Here is a 21,303-nt window from a genome sequence, read left to right as displayed (position 1 = left end):
TATACGTCACATTATCTCGGCTTTGTCTAGGGAATTTTCTATGACTGATTTGGGTGTATTGCATCATTTTCTTGACATAACTGTTACTCGTCACTCCAATGGTCTGTTTCTCTCTCAGTCACAGTATGCTAAGGACATTATCGGCCGCGCTAAAATGTCTACCTGCAATCCGACCACAACACCCGTCGAAGTTGGCTCCAAATTAGATGCTAATTCCGGCCCTCTTATTGATGATCCGACACTATATCGCAGTTTAGCCGGGGCCCTTCAGTACTTGACTATCACTCGGCCTGATATTTCATATGCTGTTCAACAAGTGTGTCTCTTTATGCATGCTCCACGTGAACCACACCTCCATTTTTTGAAGCGTATTTTGCGCTATTTACAGGGCACACTTGATCACGGGTTAACCATTACCGCGTCCCGCTCTTATTCTCTTACCGCTTATTCTGACGCTGATTGGAGTGGTTGTCCCAATTCTCGACGCTCTACTTCTGGCTACTGTGTATTTCTTGGTGATAATTTGGTATCTTGGTCTTCAAAACGCCAACCTACCGTCTCTCGTTCTAGTGCCGAAGCTGAGTATCGGGCCGTTGCTAATGCCGTCGCTGAAACAAGTTGGCTCCGTAACCTACTCCTTGAGCTTCACGTTCCACTCAAACGTGTCACTCTTGTTTTTTGCGACAATATTTCAGCTGTGTATATGTCCACTAATCCGGTTCAACACCAGCGCACCAAACACATTGAATTGGATATCCATTTTGTGCGCGAGAAAGTTCAGGTTGGTACTGTTCGCGTCCTCCATGTCCCTTCTGAATATCAATATGCTGACATTTTTACGAAGGGACTGCCGCGCCACTTGTTTATGCGCTTTCGATCCAGCCTGAGCGTTCGTTCCCCTCCCGCTCCGACTGCGGGGGTGTATTAGTAAATATTGTAAATATATTCTCATATATTGTATAACCATAATTAGTTTAGGAAATCCCTTGATTTCCGACTGTATCTTTAGCAACTGTATCATGTACTCATCTATATATTGTGAATACAAGAGCTCTCCCAATTCAGGGGATTATATTCTAATACTATTTTTTTTTTATAACCGTACATCTCGACATATCTATTCACATTTTACAAAGAACAATATGTACAATGCATAAATTAATAAACAAAATTAGAATTACAAAGTATTGGTCCTGCATAATCATCAACAAGGGTCCCAAGGTAGATATGACACTAAAAACAAAATGCAAAAAAGGCAATAATAATATCAAAGAAATCACTATCATGCAAACAAAAATACAACAAAGTTATATGTAAACTTTATGGATTAGGTATTTGTGCATCTCATTTAAAGTAAACATATAGTGTATGTGTGATTACAGCCGTAATTTGCCTCCTATATAGGAGATAATAAATTAAAGTGAAAAGGAAAGTCACTAGGCACTACTAGAGAAAAGGTCTTTTGCGGCGCTTTTATATGACTTTTAGCAACGCTAAATAGCGCCGGGAAGGGATATACCGACGCTTTAAAAAGCGCCGCATTTGTCTATGCCGCTAACCCTTTTCACGGCGCTTTTTATTTGCGTCGGTATAAGTCATATAATAGCGTCGCAAGACCCACCGCGCTATATTCTTGCAATAGGCGCGCTTTTCAAGTGTTGCAATATAGTAGATTACCGGCAATGCTTTTTATAGCAATTCGATAATTTTGTTAGGTTACCTTCTCATTACCAGTCACCGCGCTCTACTTAGGCTTGTCACGACATATTATAGTATTGCCGTTAGTAAACACACTATAGAAGCTGATTTACAAAACTGACATTCAAGATACAAAAAACATTATTTTTACCTTATTCACCGTTGAGTCAATTAATACAAAAATACATAAGCTGTGTGTACACATCCCAATCCAAAATATGTATCAAGTACAAGTGAAAATGTTGAAACAATAATTCAAAATAATAGCTATGATACTTAATTGTACTACTCGTTCATCACTGAGTTCTGGAATCATCTTGAACGTATTATCACCGTCTCACCAACATAATAAACCTTCCTACTCCTCGTAGTGCAACTTGATGCTTGAAATTTTGAGCACTGCTAAGAATCCATGTGAAGATAATGTTAGAGGTCATAGGATGAAATTAAAATAAAAATCTTGTCAATTTCATTTAATGGCTCTAAATACATGAACAAATCAACCAAATGCTCACACCAATATATTATCATCGATATTTTCGCCAATGCTCAAATTCAAACTATCAATTATATGTTCATAGTAATATAATTCAGAAACAACAATAAATCAATATAGCATTCCAACTTCCAGATCTTGCATGCAGTAACGAAATTTGTTCACACATTTCGCTCAAGAGATAGCACTTGGAAACGGCAATAGGGTTAAAACACTGAAAGAGATACCATGAACAACATACTTATATGTCCGTCCCTCTGTTTGCTATTGGGTATGATGACTCACAATTATGATCCAGGATCTGATCGTTACTTCCAGAAATTGAACTTCCGTTGGCTAAGTCGTGACCTTCGTTCATGGTTATCATCCTCTGAGCTCCTTTGCTTCTCTTGAAAGCTTCTTTTTCGACTAATCTTTAAATTCCTAGAATTAGCCATTTGCTCTGAAAATCCAATCTACTAATTATATTTAAGTTCAAGGAAAATAAGAATGCACAATCAGACCAGCAAAAACCTGATCGTAATCTACTAAACAATTGAGATATGGCAACTTTGTTCATCAACTAGTGACAAGTACTGCAAAATAAAGATCTTGTGTCACCCACCATGTTTCAACAACAGTATATAGTTTCTAAGACAACTTAAAAATCAATGTTATTATAGTTTTACACTACAACGAAAACAAAACAGACAAGTGTAGGAGTTAGTCATTTTTCACGTATTACCTATAAGAATCCTTTGATAGATAACAAAAGATGATTCAAATATAAAAAGGTACATTAGGTACCCTATCCATTTCGTTTAAGAAACTACTCAAATTAGCTAATGATGTTAACAATGCATAATGTTTATCTGGATACTAGCATAGGTGGCACATGAGACAGTAGATAAAAGCCAAGATAAATTCCTTTATTCACAATGAATAACCAACACCCGGGGGAGATTATTAAAACAAGCACACGAAAACGAATAAAACTATCTACACAAGGCATCTTACATACTCCCTCCATCCTATTCATTTGTTTACCTTCGATTAAGCGGCATACCGCTCAGAGAATAGAAAAAAGGTAAACAAATAACTGAGACGGAGTGAGTAATTGAATGACAACATTATGGATTCTTAAAGAATATGAATCATATCCCTAAACTTAAACTTATATGACTAAGAATCCAGCAAATTCCTGATTTCATATCTTGCTAAAGACATAATGAATCACCCATTTAACAAAAACATGTCATCTACAGTATTCAGTACCTCGTGAAAACAGTCTCTTAACAAGTAGTACTCCGTAAATTTCAAGTGCACAAGAAAACGAGTAAATCAGCGTGTATTATTACTATGGGTAAAGTTGAGATCTTTTACTACTACAATCATTATATCTAACTTAAAATCATTGAAAAATAATGCAATTGATATGAAAATCATCAAACAAAAAAAATCCCAAAATTTCAATTGAAGAACATAAGAAATAATTAATTAGTGCTAAAGATAATTGCGACAAAGAATTATAGAAAAAGAGCAATGATACCTGATTGTGAGATAAAGGATCTTGATTTTCTAGATCTTGAATGGTTGTACAAACTGCTAAGATGACGGTGATGGAGGATTGGGGGTTATTTCTAAGGGTTTACTAAATTACTAGTACTGATGGGAGTTGAGGAATGGAATATAATATGTCACTGAGTTTAGCCCGTGTTTTCTATTTTAATTATTTGTGAGGCGCTATGTAAAAGCGCTTCTTTTTTCGTGTTAATTAGCTAGAGTCAGCACTTTTTATAGATAGCGTCGTAATGCAAGCGCCCCAAGAGGCCTATTTTGTAGTAGTGAGGAAATAAACCTCAAGTAATTATTTTAATTTATTTAGTGCATGGTGACAAATTTGTGATGTATATTTGGCTATTGTACAACCAAAGTTGCTTGTATTATGACTAGGCTAGATTCTTATCCCTCTTTTTTATATGAATATATGAAATAATTTATCTAGCACATAGTTTTATTTAAGATAGGTATATCCGTGTTACACTTAAAACGAGTCAATTAAGTAAATAGGACTATTAAGAGAGTTTGTCCCATCTATTCAAGTGGGTGTTCGGTCATGTATTTTCTCGCTCAATTTAAACTCATTTCAATTCAAATCATATCCATTCAGTTCATTCCAGCTGAGCGTGATTCAAATTAACTTTAACTTTAGCTTAATTCAGCTGATCAGTTTAACTTAATTCAGTTCAGTTCAGCCTCTTTTCAATCAAACAAGTCTTTACTTAACCTGTTTTATTTAAAAACGGATATACTCGAATTAAGAAATACCGACCATTGTTTCAACAGTTTTTAATATCCTATGAAAAACAAAGTATAGTGTCATTCTTTCACTTTTAATGATGTTGCAAATATTTGGAAAGTAGGGCATTTAGTGAGTGTTGGCTAAAGAATGAGGAGTTTCAGTTCCAGCTATATTGCACTAGTCATGCACCATTATTGCACGCTTGTCATGGAAAATCTTATAATCATCATCATCATCATGAACAACACTATAGTTTTGGCACTCATGCCAAATATTATTTGTGATTTTGGGTAGATCTTGCTTCGATTAGTTTCGTCGTGTAAAGTTGGATGTATCATGGGTGAATATCTACCCTTAACTATAAACTTTAATCATCACTAGGGACCAGGTTATATGCTTTAACATAGTTGTTATTATCCCGACGAGTTTTCTAACGTGTGTCTTAAATATATATGTTGAAGATATATAAATGAAAAGTTTGATAATTATAAGATCATATTCGTTTGAGCTGAAAGTAGTTGAACGGGAGCGAATTGAGTTAATTTTTTTTTTTAAGGTAAGAAAACTAGATTGATCCTCTAAGGTTGGACCAAGGCCCTGTTCTTTTGGGGTGAAACTAATCTGATCTGAACTGAACAGAACTTATAGGATCTGAACTTAACTTAACTGAACTTATAGGATCTAAATGAATCAACTTATAGAATCGAATCGAATCGAACTTATAGGATCGAATCGAATCGAATCGAACTTATAGGATCTAAAGCGAACTTATAAGATCCAATCGAATCGAACTTATAAGATTCGAATCGAATCGAATCAATCGAATCGAATGAACTTAAATTAAGTGACTTTAAGTCCAAAAGAACAGGACCCAATTCTATGTCATCCTTTCGAATGATAGAGGTAAGTTGAAGCCACCGGCTTTCAAATCACCTTGAAAGAGACGGACATGAATATCCAATAGAAGCCATAAAGTCGGCAACTTTGTTAGTTTCACGAAAGCAATACTTAATTATCATTTCATCAAAGAAATGAAGATCTAATTTTACATCCTCGATAATACTAGAAATTTCCCAAGAAATTTGCCAAGTACGGAGTACTATTTATTGAGTTGATAACACATAAATTATCACCTTCTACAATTAACTTCGAGATTCCTAAGTATATATTTAGCTGCTAAAATGCTTTTTTTTTTTAAAGCGAGAGCTTCAGCGATAAGAATACTATTTGATTCGCACTTTTTTACTCCTAGCAAAATGACTTTACCATTATGGTCTCTATCGTAGACCTGAAATGAGTTAAATAAAGCTAATTAAGCTGAACTGAATTAAGCTGAATTAAACTGAATATGAGTTAGTTGCGGGAGAAATCATTTCAACTGTGAAGGAATCATTTGAAGTCTTACTACATGTGAGTTATTAATTAGTTGAGTGAAAGTAATGATCACAATCAAATTAAAAGTGAAATAAAAATAAGGTACTCCTAATACTATCATTTGGAGTGCGTTACTAGTTGTGAGGAAATCATTTCAATCAAACTAGTTGAGATCCCGTGCTAAAGCACGGTATTTGAGAGCTAAAGAATGATATTTGTGAGTTTTGCTTATATAGTGGTCATTTAAGATATTTGTATAAATGAGTTGTACTTATTATAAGTTCTAATGTACGTTATAATGTTAGTGATATATTTAAAAAAAAAGTGTACAATTTAAAAGACTTTTAGATTAAATTATTTTTGTGCAAGCCTTTTTTTATTATTACATATAATGAAAACCGATTATTATTCAAAACCATACTCTATATAGGGTCACTACTAATAGGGGATATGATCATTGAGTTAAAAACAAAATGTAAGTATAATCTCGTAGTATATATAGGATATATATATTATCATTCTATATAATATCACGTAGCATATAGTCATAATAAATAAGTATATATATTATAGGATATTCATAAATCAATATATCACGTGCATATATTATTAATTGAGATAATTATAATATCACGGGATAATTATAATATCAGGTAGCATATATTCACAATATGAAAATTATATACCTAGTATATAAGTTAATTTCTTATTTTACATTAATATATTTTTTAATTTATTTTCAGGTTTTTTTTATGAAGATTGGAGTGTGAATGCGTTATTAAATAGGAAGTTAATTGAATGCAAAATATTTTATTAAATATGGGATAAAGTTGTGGAATTTTTCTTGCCAAATATTTTATTTGTGGCAAAGATTGAGCCAATATTTTGATTTTAAATTTGATTTTATTAAAGATTTGTATGTAACGTATGAAGAGTTCATTTGGATGGAAAAATATCAGTTGGGCAGATTTGAAATTTGGGCCATTATTAGAATAAGTATATGGGCTGATTTGATACGTTGAAAAATTAGGCCCTTTAAGAAGGTGAAGACAATTGAGCGGGAAAAACATAAGATTTCTTATTCTTTTAGTTATAGGGGGATTACAAACTCATGATTAAGGTCTAATAGTGATTTCATATTCTAAATACACTATCGCTCACAGGTAAAAGTCGCTTAGAACTAAACACTTTTAACCGTGTTTTCGACGCTCTGATATTAAATAAAAAATTATATATCAGCAAAAAATCAAGCTCATAGGGTTATAGTTGAGGTCCAGTTATTAATATTTTTATATCCAAACCATTGTTTAATTTTTTATATTTTTGGTGTAAAACTGATATAATATGACAACTGTAATAATACTGTCGAGATACAAACCCAGATTATGAATATCGTCCAAGTAAACCCGTATAACGAATTTACAAGCAATTAAGGGCACTAATACATACACCATGAATTGATCACTCCTTTAATAGGACAAGCTAATTTGGTAGAACAATCCTTTCACAACAAAGTCATAAGCATACAAATTTTCACTTGAATGATATATTGATATGTCAACCATTATTTAAAACATACGGAGTAATACACTTTGGCAAAGACAAAAGACGATCGAAAGTTTGTTGCCATGAATTAATTTTTAATACATTGTTAGAGTAGATATTAGAAATTTCAACGGCCACGTATGTAACAAAATGAGCATGACATGCTATCGTAACGAATGATGTATAGTGAATTGAATTTAACTTAAAGTCAACCTCTTCTTAAGCTAAAACTCAACACAATAATTCACTAGTTAGGTACAAAAATATCATAACAATTGTCTTGATTTGTGTGTATCTTTGTACGTAGGAGAGTATGTTATACTAATAAATGGGTGATAAAAAAAAAAAAATTACGTGTAGATGTTAATTAGTTTAACTCGTAAAGTCATAATCGGTGGTACTTATAGTCTGAGTTTAAATCTCGTTAGAATCATATTCGCTTTTGTGGCTGAAAGCTCCCTTTCCAATAAAAGACAACGTTATTAGAAATCTTTGATTATTAAGGCATAGTAGCATTGATTTGGCATCAACAATTAGACGATTCTCTAACATGATATCAGAGCATGGTAAATCTGTGAGGTTTTTATTTTAACTCCTAAGAGCCTCGACATATACTCTACCTTGATTCGTATCTAAATCATAGGATATGAATTACGAAAATACTTTTTAGGTTTCAATCATTTCTTTATATTTTTTTAATTTTTTATGAGAGTATTTTAATAAAAATAAGCTAATAATTAAAACGGAGAGAATAATTATTTATATTTAGGTCAACTCATAATCTTGTTAAGTGTAGCATTAAATTAATGCTATTATATGAAAATAGAAATGTGTACATGTTTATTAATGGATGCTTGAATCATGACTATGAAGTTCATAAGGACTTTGCTAATGTTTAAATTATTTACGATTTATTATTGAGTTGACATTAAAATTGTCTCTTGACAACTTGTCTAATAAATTTCAATCTACGAGTTGACTTTCCACCCAAAATATTTGGATTTTTGAAGCTCAACAATGTAGGTAATAATCTATATACTAGTCCTAGTTGATTTTCTAAAACATACTTATATAGTAGGTTATACAAAATGTCAACATGATTAATATTGTGATTAAATCAATGTGACATCAACACATGGACCCTGAATTTTCTAAATCATTACTTGATGATAACTAATACTCTTACAATTATAACAAAAAAACTAATGAAAATACATCGACTTATTGACTGATTCCTACTCCTAAAAATGGGCACTTACAATATAAAATTACTATAAATAGAAATGATAACTATTAACTAATACACCTAAAAAACGAAAATGATAACTATTGACCAGCACAGAGGAAATATTTATTTTATTACAATAAGATGTCCAATATGATCTTTATTAAAAAATGTTCCCTCCATTTTTCAGTTTTACAATTAAATCCCTTACAAAAAGAGCTTTTATATTCGTGTACAGTTCATAATATTTACTCATGTATTTTTAGAGATATTGAAAAGAGAAGTGAACGTATTAAAATGTGAGAATAACTTATACCATAAAAACAGAGGGCATATTTTATACATAGATGTAAAAAAATTTGTAAAAGGCTAATTAACGTTGTATGAAAAATTGGTTTTAAATCTCATTTAAATGTTCGTATTTTTTTTATTGTTTTTAAGTTTTACTTTACGATATTATTTGTTAAACAATTGTCTCATTTTAGAATGGCAGAATCATTTTTTTTTTCGTGTATGCCATATGATTTAATTTGAATCTGAGTCATGTAAGGTCACAAAGATGTTAGAGTCACCTGCATAAGCTTTAATTCTGCTGCATTCTTAGATTTTGAACTAAAAATCTCTGGTTAATTTAAAACAACCTCGCTCTTACTAGTTCATCTAAGCAAGAATGACGGAATCATAACTACATTAATTTGAAATTTCTGGCTGCCTAATATAGTTGGTCAAATATACGGTAAAACAACTATATTAGGCATTCATGTACGGAAACTTTACGTACCAAACAAACGAACAAACGTACATATCACCTTTTTATAAAACGTACCACGACCTACATACCAAAAACAATACACGGGATATACAAATAAAAACCCTACCATTTACGCGTATATCATTGTTTCTTTCCATCTTTATTGTTATGTACTCAGTCAATCAGTCAGCGTAGCCTTTAATTTGGAGGGACCTTAAAGGAACAAACAAAAATTGAAGAAAAAGTCTTCATATGTATTAATCACTTAAAAACATAAACATTAGATATATTAGTAATAATTATAATGATTGATATTGTTAATATTATGATTGAATCGATTTATTGTGCAATTAGTTGAAAATTGGTTCCGAGTCTAAATGAGGATTCAAGTTTGAGGGTTATAAATTAAATTTTTTATTATTCGGATAATTGAAATATAGATACGTAAAATATCTCATTATACTCTTGTTGACTGAAGTTAAACTGAATAGAAATGAATGGAGCTCAGTTGAACTAAAATGAACTGAATGAAGCTGAAGTTAGAATTAATTTGGAAAGAGATAACTGAACTTATAACCTCAACGAAGCTTAACTGAACTACATTAAGTCGAAATGAAATGATTTGAAATCAAACAAAAGAACAGGGCCTAAGAATGAGTTACAAAATTTTTACTAATTCAGAAATCATAATTGAATAGTCCCTAATTAATCTTATTTGTCATCCATATCACGGTCTCATACAATAACTACTCGTATTTTTTTCTATTCCAATAAATTGTACAAGTGTTACATTTTAGACCATTCAATATGATTACTCATATATGGTCATATATAACAAGAAGACTCTATTTCCGAGTGACTTTCCATAAATGATCATACTAAAAACTTTAGTAATAACCAACTAATAATATATAGATATATCCATAAATTCAAAAAGGTGATAGTAGGTAATGTACGTCCAAGATAGAGGGTCGTACCACCTTTTCAAATTTATGATGATTTATTGTGTGGACAAATTAGTTGGGATGCCCGAACTGTACGTACATTATGATACAATACATATATCAATAATACACAAATTTTAGAATACGACAATCTTACACCGTGAAACGGTCCTACAATAACACCATGCATTGATTTGGAGGTGGTTATGCATTTCTTGGCAACTTGGCTTATTTTCTGAAGTGTCCCATGTTTTCATGTCTTCAAATTCATATTACATATGTCACCTCAATTATATCTTCATTTAGCTAGGCGTTGCTTAGTGGATGCATGGAAACAAAAGAAGATCGTGGTGAAAATAATTTCATAATTTTAATATCAAATTAATTGAAATAAGTACGTATACTACGACTCCCATGCATGCAACTAACCAAGGGGATATTATGTCCATCATTGGACGTGGCATTGCATGCACTAGACCAGTGAACCTTTGATCATGTGAACAATTTATGGATAATGATAGAACGGAATGTATTGAACTATTGAATAACCGGCTGATACCCGGATGTGGATAGTATCTGGAATCCGATTCAATATGAATTGAATCCAAATTGAAGTAAATTAATAATCGAATGATATATATCTGAACTTGAATACATCTAAACCGATAATAACTTAATCAATCAACCTAAGTTAAAAATGTTGATTTTCTCATAAAAATGCACCTAGTTTAAAAGTTTTTTCATTGATAATCTATTTATTAGTACTTTGAATTATTACATTCAAATTGAAAAATATAAGAATTATTAAGCCAATTCTTTTTATCTCCAGCTTATGAAAATTATGACTTAAAACTCATCTAAACTGATATTGACTCGACCTGAACCGTACCCAAATCAAATAACACAAATCGATTTTTAGGTGATTAAAAGAAACAAACATAACCAAAATCGAACAAAAACAAAAACTAATGTCAACTTAATTAAAATCAAACCGATTTAACCTGATCAGAAAGCGATCGCAAGTTCAACCACTTGGTAGGGGGAAGATAAGTAGAGAAGGGCGTATAGGGCAATAGAGAATCAAAAATGGAGGGCTAGGACCTCTCGTAAGGGCATTAAAGATCCGGTAGAGAAGGGATGGGATGTCATAATATTAATATTAATATTAATATTAATATTAATAATTAAGATAAGATTGGCCTAACGCGTGGATGACTTTATTGCATAAAATGCTTGAAATGCTCAAGGACAACCGTTTTACCATTTAATTATTGTTTTTATTCTGATTGATTGCTCAATTTACATGATTAAATATTACAGCTGTACGGCTTCATTTTGCAAATTGTATTAAATCATTAATTAATTATTGCCAAAAGTTGAAATTTTGGGTACTTGTACTTTGTTGTTTCTTTCAGTAAGTTGTAGATAATGATTAATTACACTGGTCAATTGGCTTCTTCCACGGAATAATATACAATGGAGTTTGATGATTGCCTTAATTGAGAATTTTTTTTAAATATTAATCCGTATTTACTAATTAATTATCGGTAATGATAAATACAGCCCTAAGGGCTGTATTTAAGAACTAAATTACTTTTCAAAATGGAATTAAATTAGAATTTTAAGACACAATTACACGTAAATTAATGTCATTAATGTTTGAGTTAAGGTTTTCATTAGGGCTGTATTTATCATTTCTCATTAATTATTTATCTTTTGAGATCAAGGGTTCCAAGTTAAGTCCTAATATGAAACTCCAATTCTCACAAATAGAAATTTAGCACATCGTATGAGTGGGCAATAAACGTGGATTACTTTCTCTTTAAGCAGAAAAGATTTTAGACCGCATAATGTGATGTACTAGCTAGGATAACAAACCATCAAATCAATAGGATCTCAATCAAAAACTTAAGCAGCTCTTTTGGTTGTGACGATCCTCTCAAATGGTGTTAAATTGTCGATTTTTGAGAGATAATAAGTTTCATTCTTATACTTGATTGAGCATTCGCATATGCCTCATTTCGCACAAAAAGTAGGAAATTAGCATAAAATTGAGAAATTAGCATAAAATTAAGCCAATTAATTTTTTTTCCCCAAAAAACAAGCAAGAGTGTTTTAGGCCCTGTTCTTTTGGACTTAAAGTCGCTTAATTTAAGTTCACTTCAGATCCTATAAGTTCAGTTCAGTTCAGATCAGATCCTATAAGTTTAGTTCAGATCCTATAAGTTCGATTGATTCGGATCCTATAAGTTGATTCGGATCCTATAAGTTGATTGATTGATTGATTCGAGATCCTATAAGTTCAGTTCAGATCCTATATGTCACTTAATTTAAGTTCAGTTCATATCCTATAAGTTCAGTTCAGTTCAGATCTTATAAGTTAAGTTCAGATCCTATAAGTTTCGTTAAGTTCGATTGATTCGAATCCTATAAGTTGATTCGATTGATTGATTCGAGATCTTATAAGTTGATTCGATTCGATCTTATAAGTTTGATCCAAAAAAGCAGTAAAGTCGCATAGAAGTATATATTCGATATTCTTTCTAACCAATACGAGTACTAAGCATGCCATGCACTTGACCCATGCATGAAACACATGCATGCATGCATACTTGTTGTGACAAAATTCGTCTTTATGTCAAGTTGTTAAAAAGGAACGAAGGAATTATCTCGTGTGTTTAGTAGTTATGAGCTGGACTTACGTTTCTACTCCCTCCGTTCCGATCATTTGTTCTCTTTTGGTTTTGGCACAAAGACCAAGGAAATGAGAGGGAGCCAATTACTAAATGACAAGTGGAATAAATTGAGTGTGAATAATCAAATTACTCATCAAATTCATTCTTAAAATAGAAATGACAACAAATGACTGAGACACCCAAAATGAAAAAGGACAATAAATGACTGGGACAAAGAGAGTATTAATTTGCACAATTAAATTCTCTATTTTCGAAATTGTCCTCACATTGAACAGAATATGAGCTTAATTGTATGAAATAGAGATGGAAAAAGTTGCTTTATTGAAAAATTAATTATAGACTTTCTTAAGTACAAGTAATGTACATGATCTTATTATGGACTTATGGTTAATAAGTGAATATCTCAATATTGTCGGATTGATGTTATAAGTTTCCTCTCAAGACAAATGAAGGAGGGGGTGACCATTTGTGAGATTTGTTACTGAGTGATAAGTGACAATAGATTACGTGGGTAATCAAATAATCTTTAAAAAATATATTCAATATAAAAAGGTAAATAAATGAATGAGACACCTATAAATGGAATGGGTTAAAAAATGACTGGGACGAAGGGAGTATATGTGAAAGACGGGGACTCGAGTGTTTGGTAAATAATATGCGGTAGATTTTTACCATATTCAAGACTTCTAACATATTTGACCAATCAATATGTCAATTTTATAAAATAGAAAAATTTACTCAATTTTACAAAAAATAAAAATAAAAATAACAATCATTAATCTTAATATGCTTATTATCAAATACTTTGCGACTGTTCGACAATTAGTAGAAACAGATTTTAAATTATAGATAACGATAGTATACGGTCGACAGATTCAAATAGCATGTTTGACTAACATATCTCGTTAGCCGAATCATCATTAAATGTTTGGTAAATAGCAAATTACGCATTTACCAAACGCATTAAAAGATGATGTTCATTAGTCAATCTCTACTATTTATCCCGAAATATACCAGTTTTGTTAAATACCTTGTTTATCAAACAAATATTTTAACTAATTCTACTAATTTAAATATATTGGTTAAACCTTTAACTAAAATCTAGCATTTATAATCTGCTAGCAATAATTTACTTAGGCTCTATTTGGTAAACAGCGGATTAATATTAGCAGAAGCAGATTTGACTAGCATAATGATTTAGCGGGTTTGACTAGCAGATTTATTTAGCAGAATTGTTTTAGAGGTGTTTGGTAATTGACAGTTTTAGATTAGCATATTGTTTAGATTCTTTGTAAAATGACAAATAAGGATATGAATAAATTATTTATTAAATATATAAAAGGAAGGTTAATATTTTTTAAGGGGGTAAATAAGACAATATTTTTTTCTTTCTAATCCGCTAACCTAATATGCTAGTAGGAGCAGCATATTGCAAAATAGCATATTGGACCCCAATATGCTATTTCAATATGCCATTAGCCAAACGCTCTAAATAGCATATTCGTAAGTCAAACATGCTAAACATCTCCAATATGCTGAAATTTGGCCAATATGTCATTTACCAAACAGTGTCACTTAGGGGCCGGGTGTTTGATAAACGTCGGATTGGGAAATTTTCAGCATATTCAAGGCTTTTAGCATGTTTGACTCACCAATCTACTATTTTGAGTGTTTGGTAAATGACATATTGAAAGAGTAGATTGGAGCTCAATCTAATGTTTTCCAATATGCTGCTCTACCCAGCATATTCACATTAGTAGATTGTGAAATATGAATCAACAATCTACACATAAATACAACAATTTATTAACCAAAATCTGCTAATTACCAAACACTTCTACTAAATCTGTTAATTGAAATATGTTAGTCAAACCTGTTAATTTAATCTGTCATTTATAATCTGTTTGACCAATCTGTTTCTGCTAATATCAATCTGTTGATTACCAAACAGGACCTTAAACTAATCTGCTTATTATTGAACACCCCATAAGACAAATCCTTCAAAAGAGCTAAAGAAGAGAAAAAGATATTCATAAGATATTTTATTTAATAATAATACTCCTAAGCCTAACATTATAAACAACTCAAAAAAACCTTAATAATAATAACCATCATTCAAGAGAACCATAACCACAAAAAAATGATATTCATAAGATATTTTATTTAATAATAGTAACAATTTAAAACACCTCAAAAAAAAAAAAAAAAAAAAAAAAAAAAAAAAAAAAAAAAAAAACTAGATCTAGTTGAGCTACGTTTGGACTAGATCAAGAGTTAAATAAGGATAATAATCCTAAGATCTAAAGTCAAGAGTCCCTACACATAGAGTCATACACCTCTCTTTCCTAGTACCAACTCAGTACTAATAAAACAAGATAAGACAGTAAAACACTCCTTTAGCATTGCTTAAGGGACGTTGCCTCTTACCTCCTTAATCATCACTTTTAATATTCCACTTTTTCTCTAATATTTTACTCATAATATAATAATAAAAAAGTTAGTCTGTTGAGGTCTATTCTCATATGTATATAAAAGGTATTATTTCACATCAATCGGAAAAATAGTATAGGGACTAGGTCATAAGTAAGTGAGTTACTCCTCCTATCACAAATTAGTCTAGGATGGATCCTCACTTATAGGACTTGTGAGCCGGTCTCATGCACCTATTTTTATAAGCTCGCTACAAAAAACTCAACACAATCAATATAGATTAAGACGAATATGTTAAATAGATGAGATAAGTTTTATACTGGTTCCCGAATATTTTGTCTCATTTATCTTATTTGCCAGTTTTAAATTTAAGTCAGAGAACCCCATCTTATACCAAGATGTATTTATTAAAAGACAACAGATCTATCTTAAAACAACTATATCCATCCATTTTAAGTGTAAAACAGTTTAAATATCCTTATATTATAGATAAATAAGACAAGAGTTCATCATTCTCTAATCATTCAATTTTTTTATCCCATTAATCTACTTAACCCGTTTTATTATTTAATTTTAAAAAATACAACTTTTAACAATATACCACACTCAACTGAACTAGATGGTCAACTAGACTGTTAATATGACAACAACCATTACTAAATTAAGAAAATATTAAGAAAATGACACGTGTCGTCTTCTCCTTCACCCTAATTCTCTCTCTACCCCCATTCCCTCTCTAAAATTATACTACAAACATGAGCTGGAGTCACAACCCGTGTGTGTGGAAATGTGGAATTTCAAGCTGTATTTGAAAGCCACCCTTTTATCATCCTTCTCCTATATATACCTCTTAACATCCCTCCATTTTCTTCACACTTCTAAACTTTTACAAAAATTATATACTTCATATAATTATAATTATAATTATACGTTTTATTCTTAAGACGGGTATATCTGATATTCGTATTTGTTGAAGAAGAAGAAAAGAGGAAAAAAAAATGGTGATCATATTAGTAGCTTTGATCACATTTGGTGTAATCTTCATAGTTCACCATGTAATGAAATCCCCTGCTTTCGCATACCGAAACCGAAAGCTCCCTCTTCCTCCTGGCTCCTTGGGTTATCCTTATGTAGGAGAGACCTTTCAACTCTACTCTGAAAACCCAAATGTCTTCTTTGCCTCAAAGGAGAAAAAGTTAGTCCTTTTCCTATGTATCTTTTTTGGGAATCGGGTTTTAGATAAGACAGTCTTACAGCGCGATTTTTACCTTAAAATGATTAATAACCCGCTTTTTAATCAAAACGGTCTTATATCAGTCCGTCTTGCTTCAGACCGCAAGTTCCGTCTGAAACAATAAGACCTCTCACAAGTGTGAAGCACATGGGTGGTGGGACACCCCATGTGCTTTCCCACTCACTCCCTAAATGGGTTTTTTGTGAGAGGAAACGGTATCCGTCTTACATTTCAGACGGATCTTACGGTCTGAAATAAGAATTTGTGGTCTTATATAAGTTTTTCTTTGACGTTACTTTATTTGTCTTTTTGGGAATCGGGTTTTGGATAAGACAGTCTTACTGCGAGATTTTTACCTTAAAATGATTAAAAAGCAACTTTTTAATCAAAACGGTCTTATATAAGTTTTTGTTCCCCTGAAGAAAAAGTGGATAAGACAGTCTTACAACAAAATTTTTAACCAAAAACCTTTTAAACCTGTTTTTTTATCAGAACGGTCTTATACAAGTTTTTGCCAGTTTAAGGCATGATTTGGAAATCTAAATACTAAAATCTTTTTTTTTTAAAATCAGAACGGTCTTATATAAGTTTTTGCGAGATTAGGACATAGTTTCGGAAATCGAGATACTAAAATTTGGATTACTTTTTTTTGTTGAAATTAATAGGTATGGACCAGTTTTCAAGACACATATATTGGGATGTCCATGTGTAATGATATCAAGCCCTGAAGCAGCAAAATTTGTATTATCAACAAGATCAAATTTATTTAAGCCTACATTTCCAGCTAGTAAAGAAAGAATGTTGGGTAAACAAGCAATCTTTTTTCACCAAGATGATTACCATCTTAAACTTAGGAAGCTTGTTCTTAAGGCTTTCATGCCTGATGCTATCCGAAACTTCGTCTCCGATATCGACTCCATTGCTTCTCGTACACTCAAGTCTTTTGATGGTTCTTTGATCAATACCTTTCAAGAAATGAAAACAGTAAGTTCATATATATTGATAAAACAGAGAAAAACAGGGGAAAACAGAGAAAATTTAATATTTTTTAAAAATTATTCAAGAAAAAGAAATAAGACAAAAAAAAATAGGGTTTTTCTATCATGTGCCCTAATGACACATGTTAATAGGCTAATTATAGAAACTTTGTTGAGAATAAATCATGAAAAATGGATGTAGAAGCTCACATTTACCATAATTAGTGAAATATTCTCAACAAAGTTTCTATAATTAACTTATTAACATGTGTCAGGGCACATGTTAGAAAAACCCAAAAAAATAACAAGAAAAGAAATACTATGTCATGCTTTTTTGATTGTGCGCCCAAGTTAGTCACATGACACATCCATATCACGATACGATCATTTCAGCTAACTTATTTGGTAAAGCTGATATCAGAGATATACTAAAAGACGTCAAAAATATGTCTATTGATGCATTAGACTTTAAAATCATTATTTTTGGTTTCGTCATGGTTGACTTAAGTTCGATAGTAACTTAAATTACGATTAATTGATACGTAAAATCAATAACATTACTATAATTATACTCCACAAAGATCTTTATAACGACTTAATAATTATTTTATTTCAAAAATAAATATTGACTTTTTTTATATATGATTGTGACATTTTGCAGTACACGTTCAATGTGGCATTATTATCAATACTAGGCAAAGATGAAGTAAAATATAGGGAAGATTTGAAGAAATGTTACTACATTTTAGAAAAAGGTTACAATTCAATGCCGATTAATGTACCCGGAACCCTATTCAATAAATCGATGAAAGCCCGAAAGGAATTGGGTCGGATCCTAGCGGAAATAATATCGAGTAGACGAGAAATGAAGAAGGATCATCAAGATTTATTAGCATCTTTCATGGGTGACAAAGAAAGTTTAACAGATGAACAAATTGCTGATAATGTAATTGGTGTTATCTTTGCTGCTAGGGACACTACTGCTAGTGTCCTTACTTGGATCCTTAAGTATCTTGCTGACAATCCTGATGTCCTTCAGTCTGTCACGGTACGAATTTCAAACCCGTCTTGTTCTAATAACTTTATCGAAAATTTATTACATTTATTGATATTTATTGAATATAGAAGCGGTGCCGCCTCGTATATATGGATATGAATTTCGACGTTGAACTACGTAAAATGAGATATTATTAGATATTTGAGGTCGTTTAACATGAACTGTTGTCTGAAAATAGCTGAATTATATACCTTGATTTTTCGTATTTTTGTCATTTAAATAACCTAATGAGTAAGTAGTATTGGCTGATGCTGGTGGGGATTTGAACTCAGATTATGAGCATTACCCTTTAAAAATGAAATAACAAGATGTGTAAGATCGTCTTACACAAGCAGTCACATAAAAAGATAACTTTTGATTTTTGCTTTTATTTTCGATCACTAAAAAAAAGTCATATCTAGAAAATTATTGCTAAAGTAATAGCACATATATAGAATCTTTAAGGTAATGTGAGGCTAACAATTGTTTATGATGATATTGTGATGTATACAGGAAGAACAAGAGGCAATAATTAAAGAAAAAGAAGAAAGTGGAGAAGAAAATATACTAAAATGGACAGATACCAAGAAAATGCCATATACTAACAAAGTTATTCAAGAAACATTAAGAGTTGCTTCAATATTATCCTTTACATTTAGAGAAGCAGTTGAAGATGTTGAATATGAAGGGTACCTAATTCCTAAGGGATGGAAAGTGCTCCCATTATTTAGGAATATTCACCATAGTCCAAAAAATTTTACTGACCCTGAAAAGTTTGACCCTTCTAGATTTGAGGTATATTTATTTCTTTATTACTTTATTTACATCGATATTTATTTGCAGTTGGTCTCCCTTTATACGGTTATGTCTGGTTTAAGTGTAAAATATTTCAAATATTACTCTTTATTTGACCTGTTTTATTGAATTAAGAAGGTCAAATGAGGATATGTTCTAATAAAAATAATAGTATTATTAATAGGTAAATGTCTTTATCATATGATATCTAAACTTTATGAATTTGATTTTGATAGGGTGTTTAGTTGTTAGTTGTCAAGTTGCTTGTTTATATTACAACGTAATCGATATTAGTCGTGTCTTTAAAATAATACGAAATAAAGAGGTGTCAATTTTTTTTATAATAATTATAATTTTATTAGCTATTTGTGATTCGTATACTTAATATTTACTCGATATTTTCTCTTAATAGGTGGCGCCGAAACCGAATACATTCTTGCCATTTGGAAATGGGATTCATTCATGTCCTGGCAATGAACTGGCAAAGCTGGAGATTCTAGTTCTTATACATCATATAACCACTAAATACAGGTTGGTAAACTAATGACTATACTTAACTCTACTAAACCGTAATTAATTCTTCCGTCTCAATCATTTAATTAACTTTTATTAAGAAAATAAGTAAATAAATGAATGAGACGGAAGGAGTCAAATCAATTGCTAAAAATAGTGCTGCTTTATGCTACTTTTTTATGACTTTTCCTGATTTTTTTTTTTGTTTTTTTTTTTTGCCAGGTGGTCTATTATTGGCCCACAAAATGAAATCCAGTATGGTCCATTTGCCCTTCCTCAAAATGGCCTACCCATTAAATTATTTTCAAAAAGTCAAGATGAGGCCCAAAATACATGTCAAAATCAATAATAATCGACCCGAGAATCGGTGGAGCATTGTGCGACACGTAACATCTTGTATACGACGATAGCTGATAAAAGTTGACGGAAGTATAAGGTAACAAACCTTAATCGTCAACAAAAAAGGGAGAAGAGACGAGTCATTGTATAGTGAAGTTCGCGAAGTGGCTTCACTTGAATAAATTCGCCCGTCTAATAACCTGATTTTTTTCGGGTTTAAAGCAATCGATCAAGGGAATTCGAAACGAGAAAAGGAAGACAAAAAAACATAGCAATAAAGAAAAGAGGAGCCACGGTAATTGTACATTAGGCTCTTAACAGATTTTGAAGGAACATAGTACTAGATCAATTTTTATTGTTTTCATTTTTACTACTTTTTTTTTTTTCTTTAGGGTTATTTAGATTTGAGATTTTTTATTCTATAAGGGCTATGAGCAGATAAAAAGAAGAAAATCCGCAAGGATTAATTCTTGTAAATTTTAATTTTAGATTAAGCAAGTTCGAAGTGTTATGTAACATTGTAAAAAAAATGCCGCAAGGTGTTGAAATGAGATTTAATTTATGAAATATTTACATATTAGTATTTGATTTTTTTTTTTCAGTTTTATTTGTTCTAATTAAATATAATTTGTTTAGTTAACTAGCTTTATGCCTTATGTGTAATATAATATGGAGTATTTTTTTTAGCAAAAAGATCATCAAGTCATACAAGTCAAATTTAATACAAAGTACTTTATATATAACGACTTATAGTCTTTCAAGAAAAGCAATATAACATGAATTAATTTTATGTGATCCACTTAAACTCATAATTAAAACTTCAAGTCCGAAATAAATTATATTCGTGAGTTGTCATTAATTTTGAACATACCTAGAAAAAAATTGACTAGATAAGATTGAATTTATTGATTGAAATTGACAAACAAAAACACATGCTTTTCTCTTATAGGAGTAATTATCTAATTATTT

General features: G+C 31.2%; 2 protein-coding genes and 1 long non-coding RNA gene across 3 annotated transcripts in view; 2 read left to right on the top strand and 1 right to left on the bottom strand.

Annotated features, from left to right (window-relative positions):
- The window catches only part of LOC141594372 (rop guanine nucleotide exchange factor 14-like), a 206,763-nt gene that overhangs the window by 38,707 nt on the left and 146,753 nt on the right, over positions 1-21,303 (top strand). The window lies entirely within an intron of this gene.
- On the bottom strand, positions 1,822-3,989 carry LOC141645733 (uncharacterized). The gene is made up of 3 exons (XR_012545170.1): positions 3,723-3,989; positions 2,480-2,602; positions 1,822-2,097 (listed from the first exon to the last, which is right to left on the bottom strand). It is a non-coding gene; the product is annotated as an uncharacterized LOC141645733 (long non-coding RNA).
- Positions 16,220-20,914, top strand: LOC141594239 (abscisic acid 8'-hydroxylase CYP707A2). Its single transcript, XM_074414380.1, has 6 exons — positions 16,220-16,635; positions 17,340-17,658; positions 18,313-18,699; positions 19,201-19,482; positions 19,895-20,013; positions 20,218-20,914. The coding sequence occupies exons 1-6, from the start codon at positions 16,439-16,441 to the stop codon at positions 20,342-20,344; spliced, it is 1,431 nt and encodes a 476-aa protein (XP_074270481.1). The 5' UTR covers positions 16,220-16,438; the 3' UTR covers positions 20,345-20,914.

Source organism: Silene latifolia, chromosome 1 (assembly GCF_048544455.1).
Source record: "Silene latifolia isolate original U9 population chromosome 1, ASM4854445v1, whole genome shotgun sequence".
Taxonomy (NCBI): Eukaryota; Viridiplantae; Streptophyta; class Magnoliopsida; order Caryophyllales; family Caryophyllaceae; genus Silene; species Silene latifolia.
This window is presented reverse-complemented; position numbering and strand designations above follow the sequence as displayed.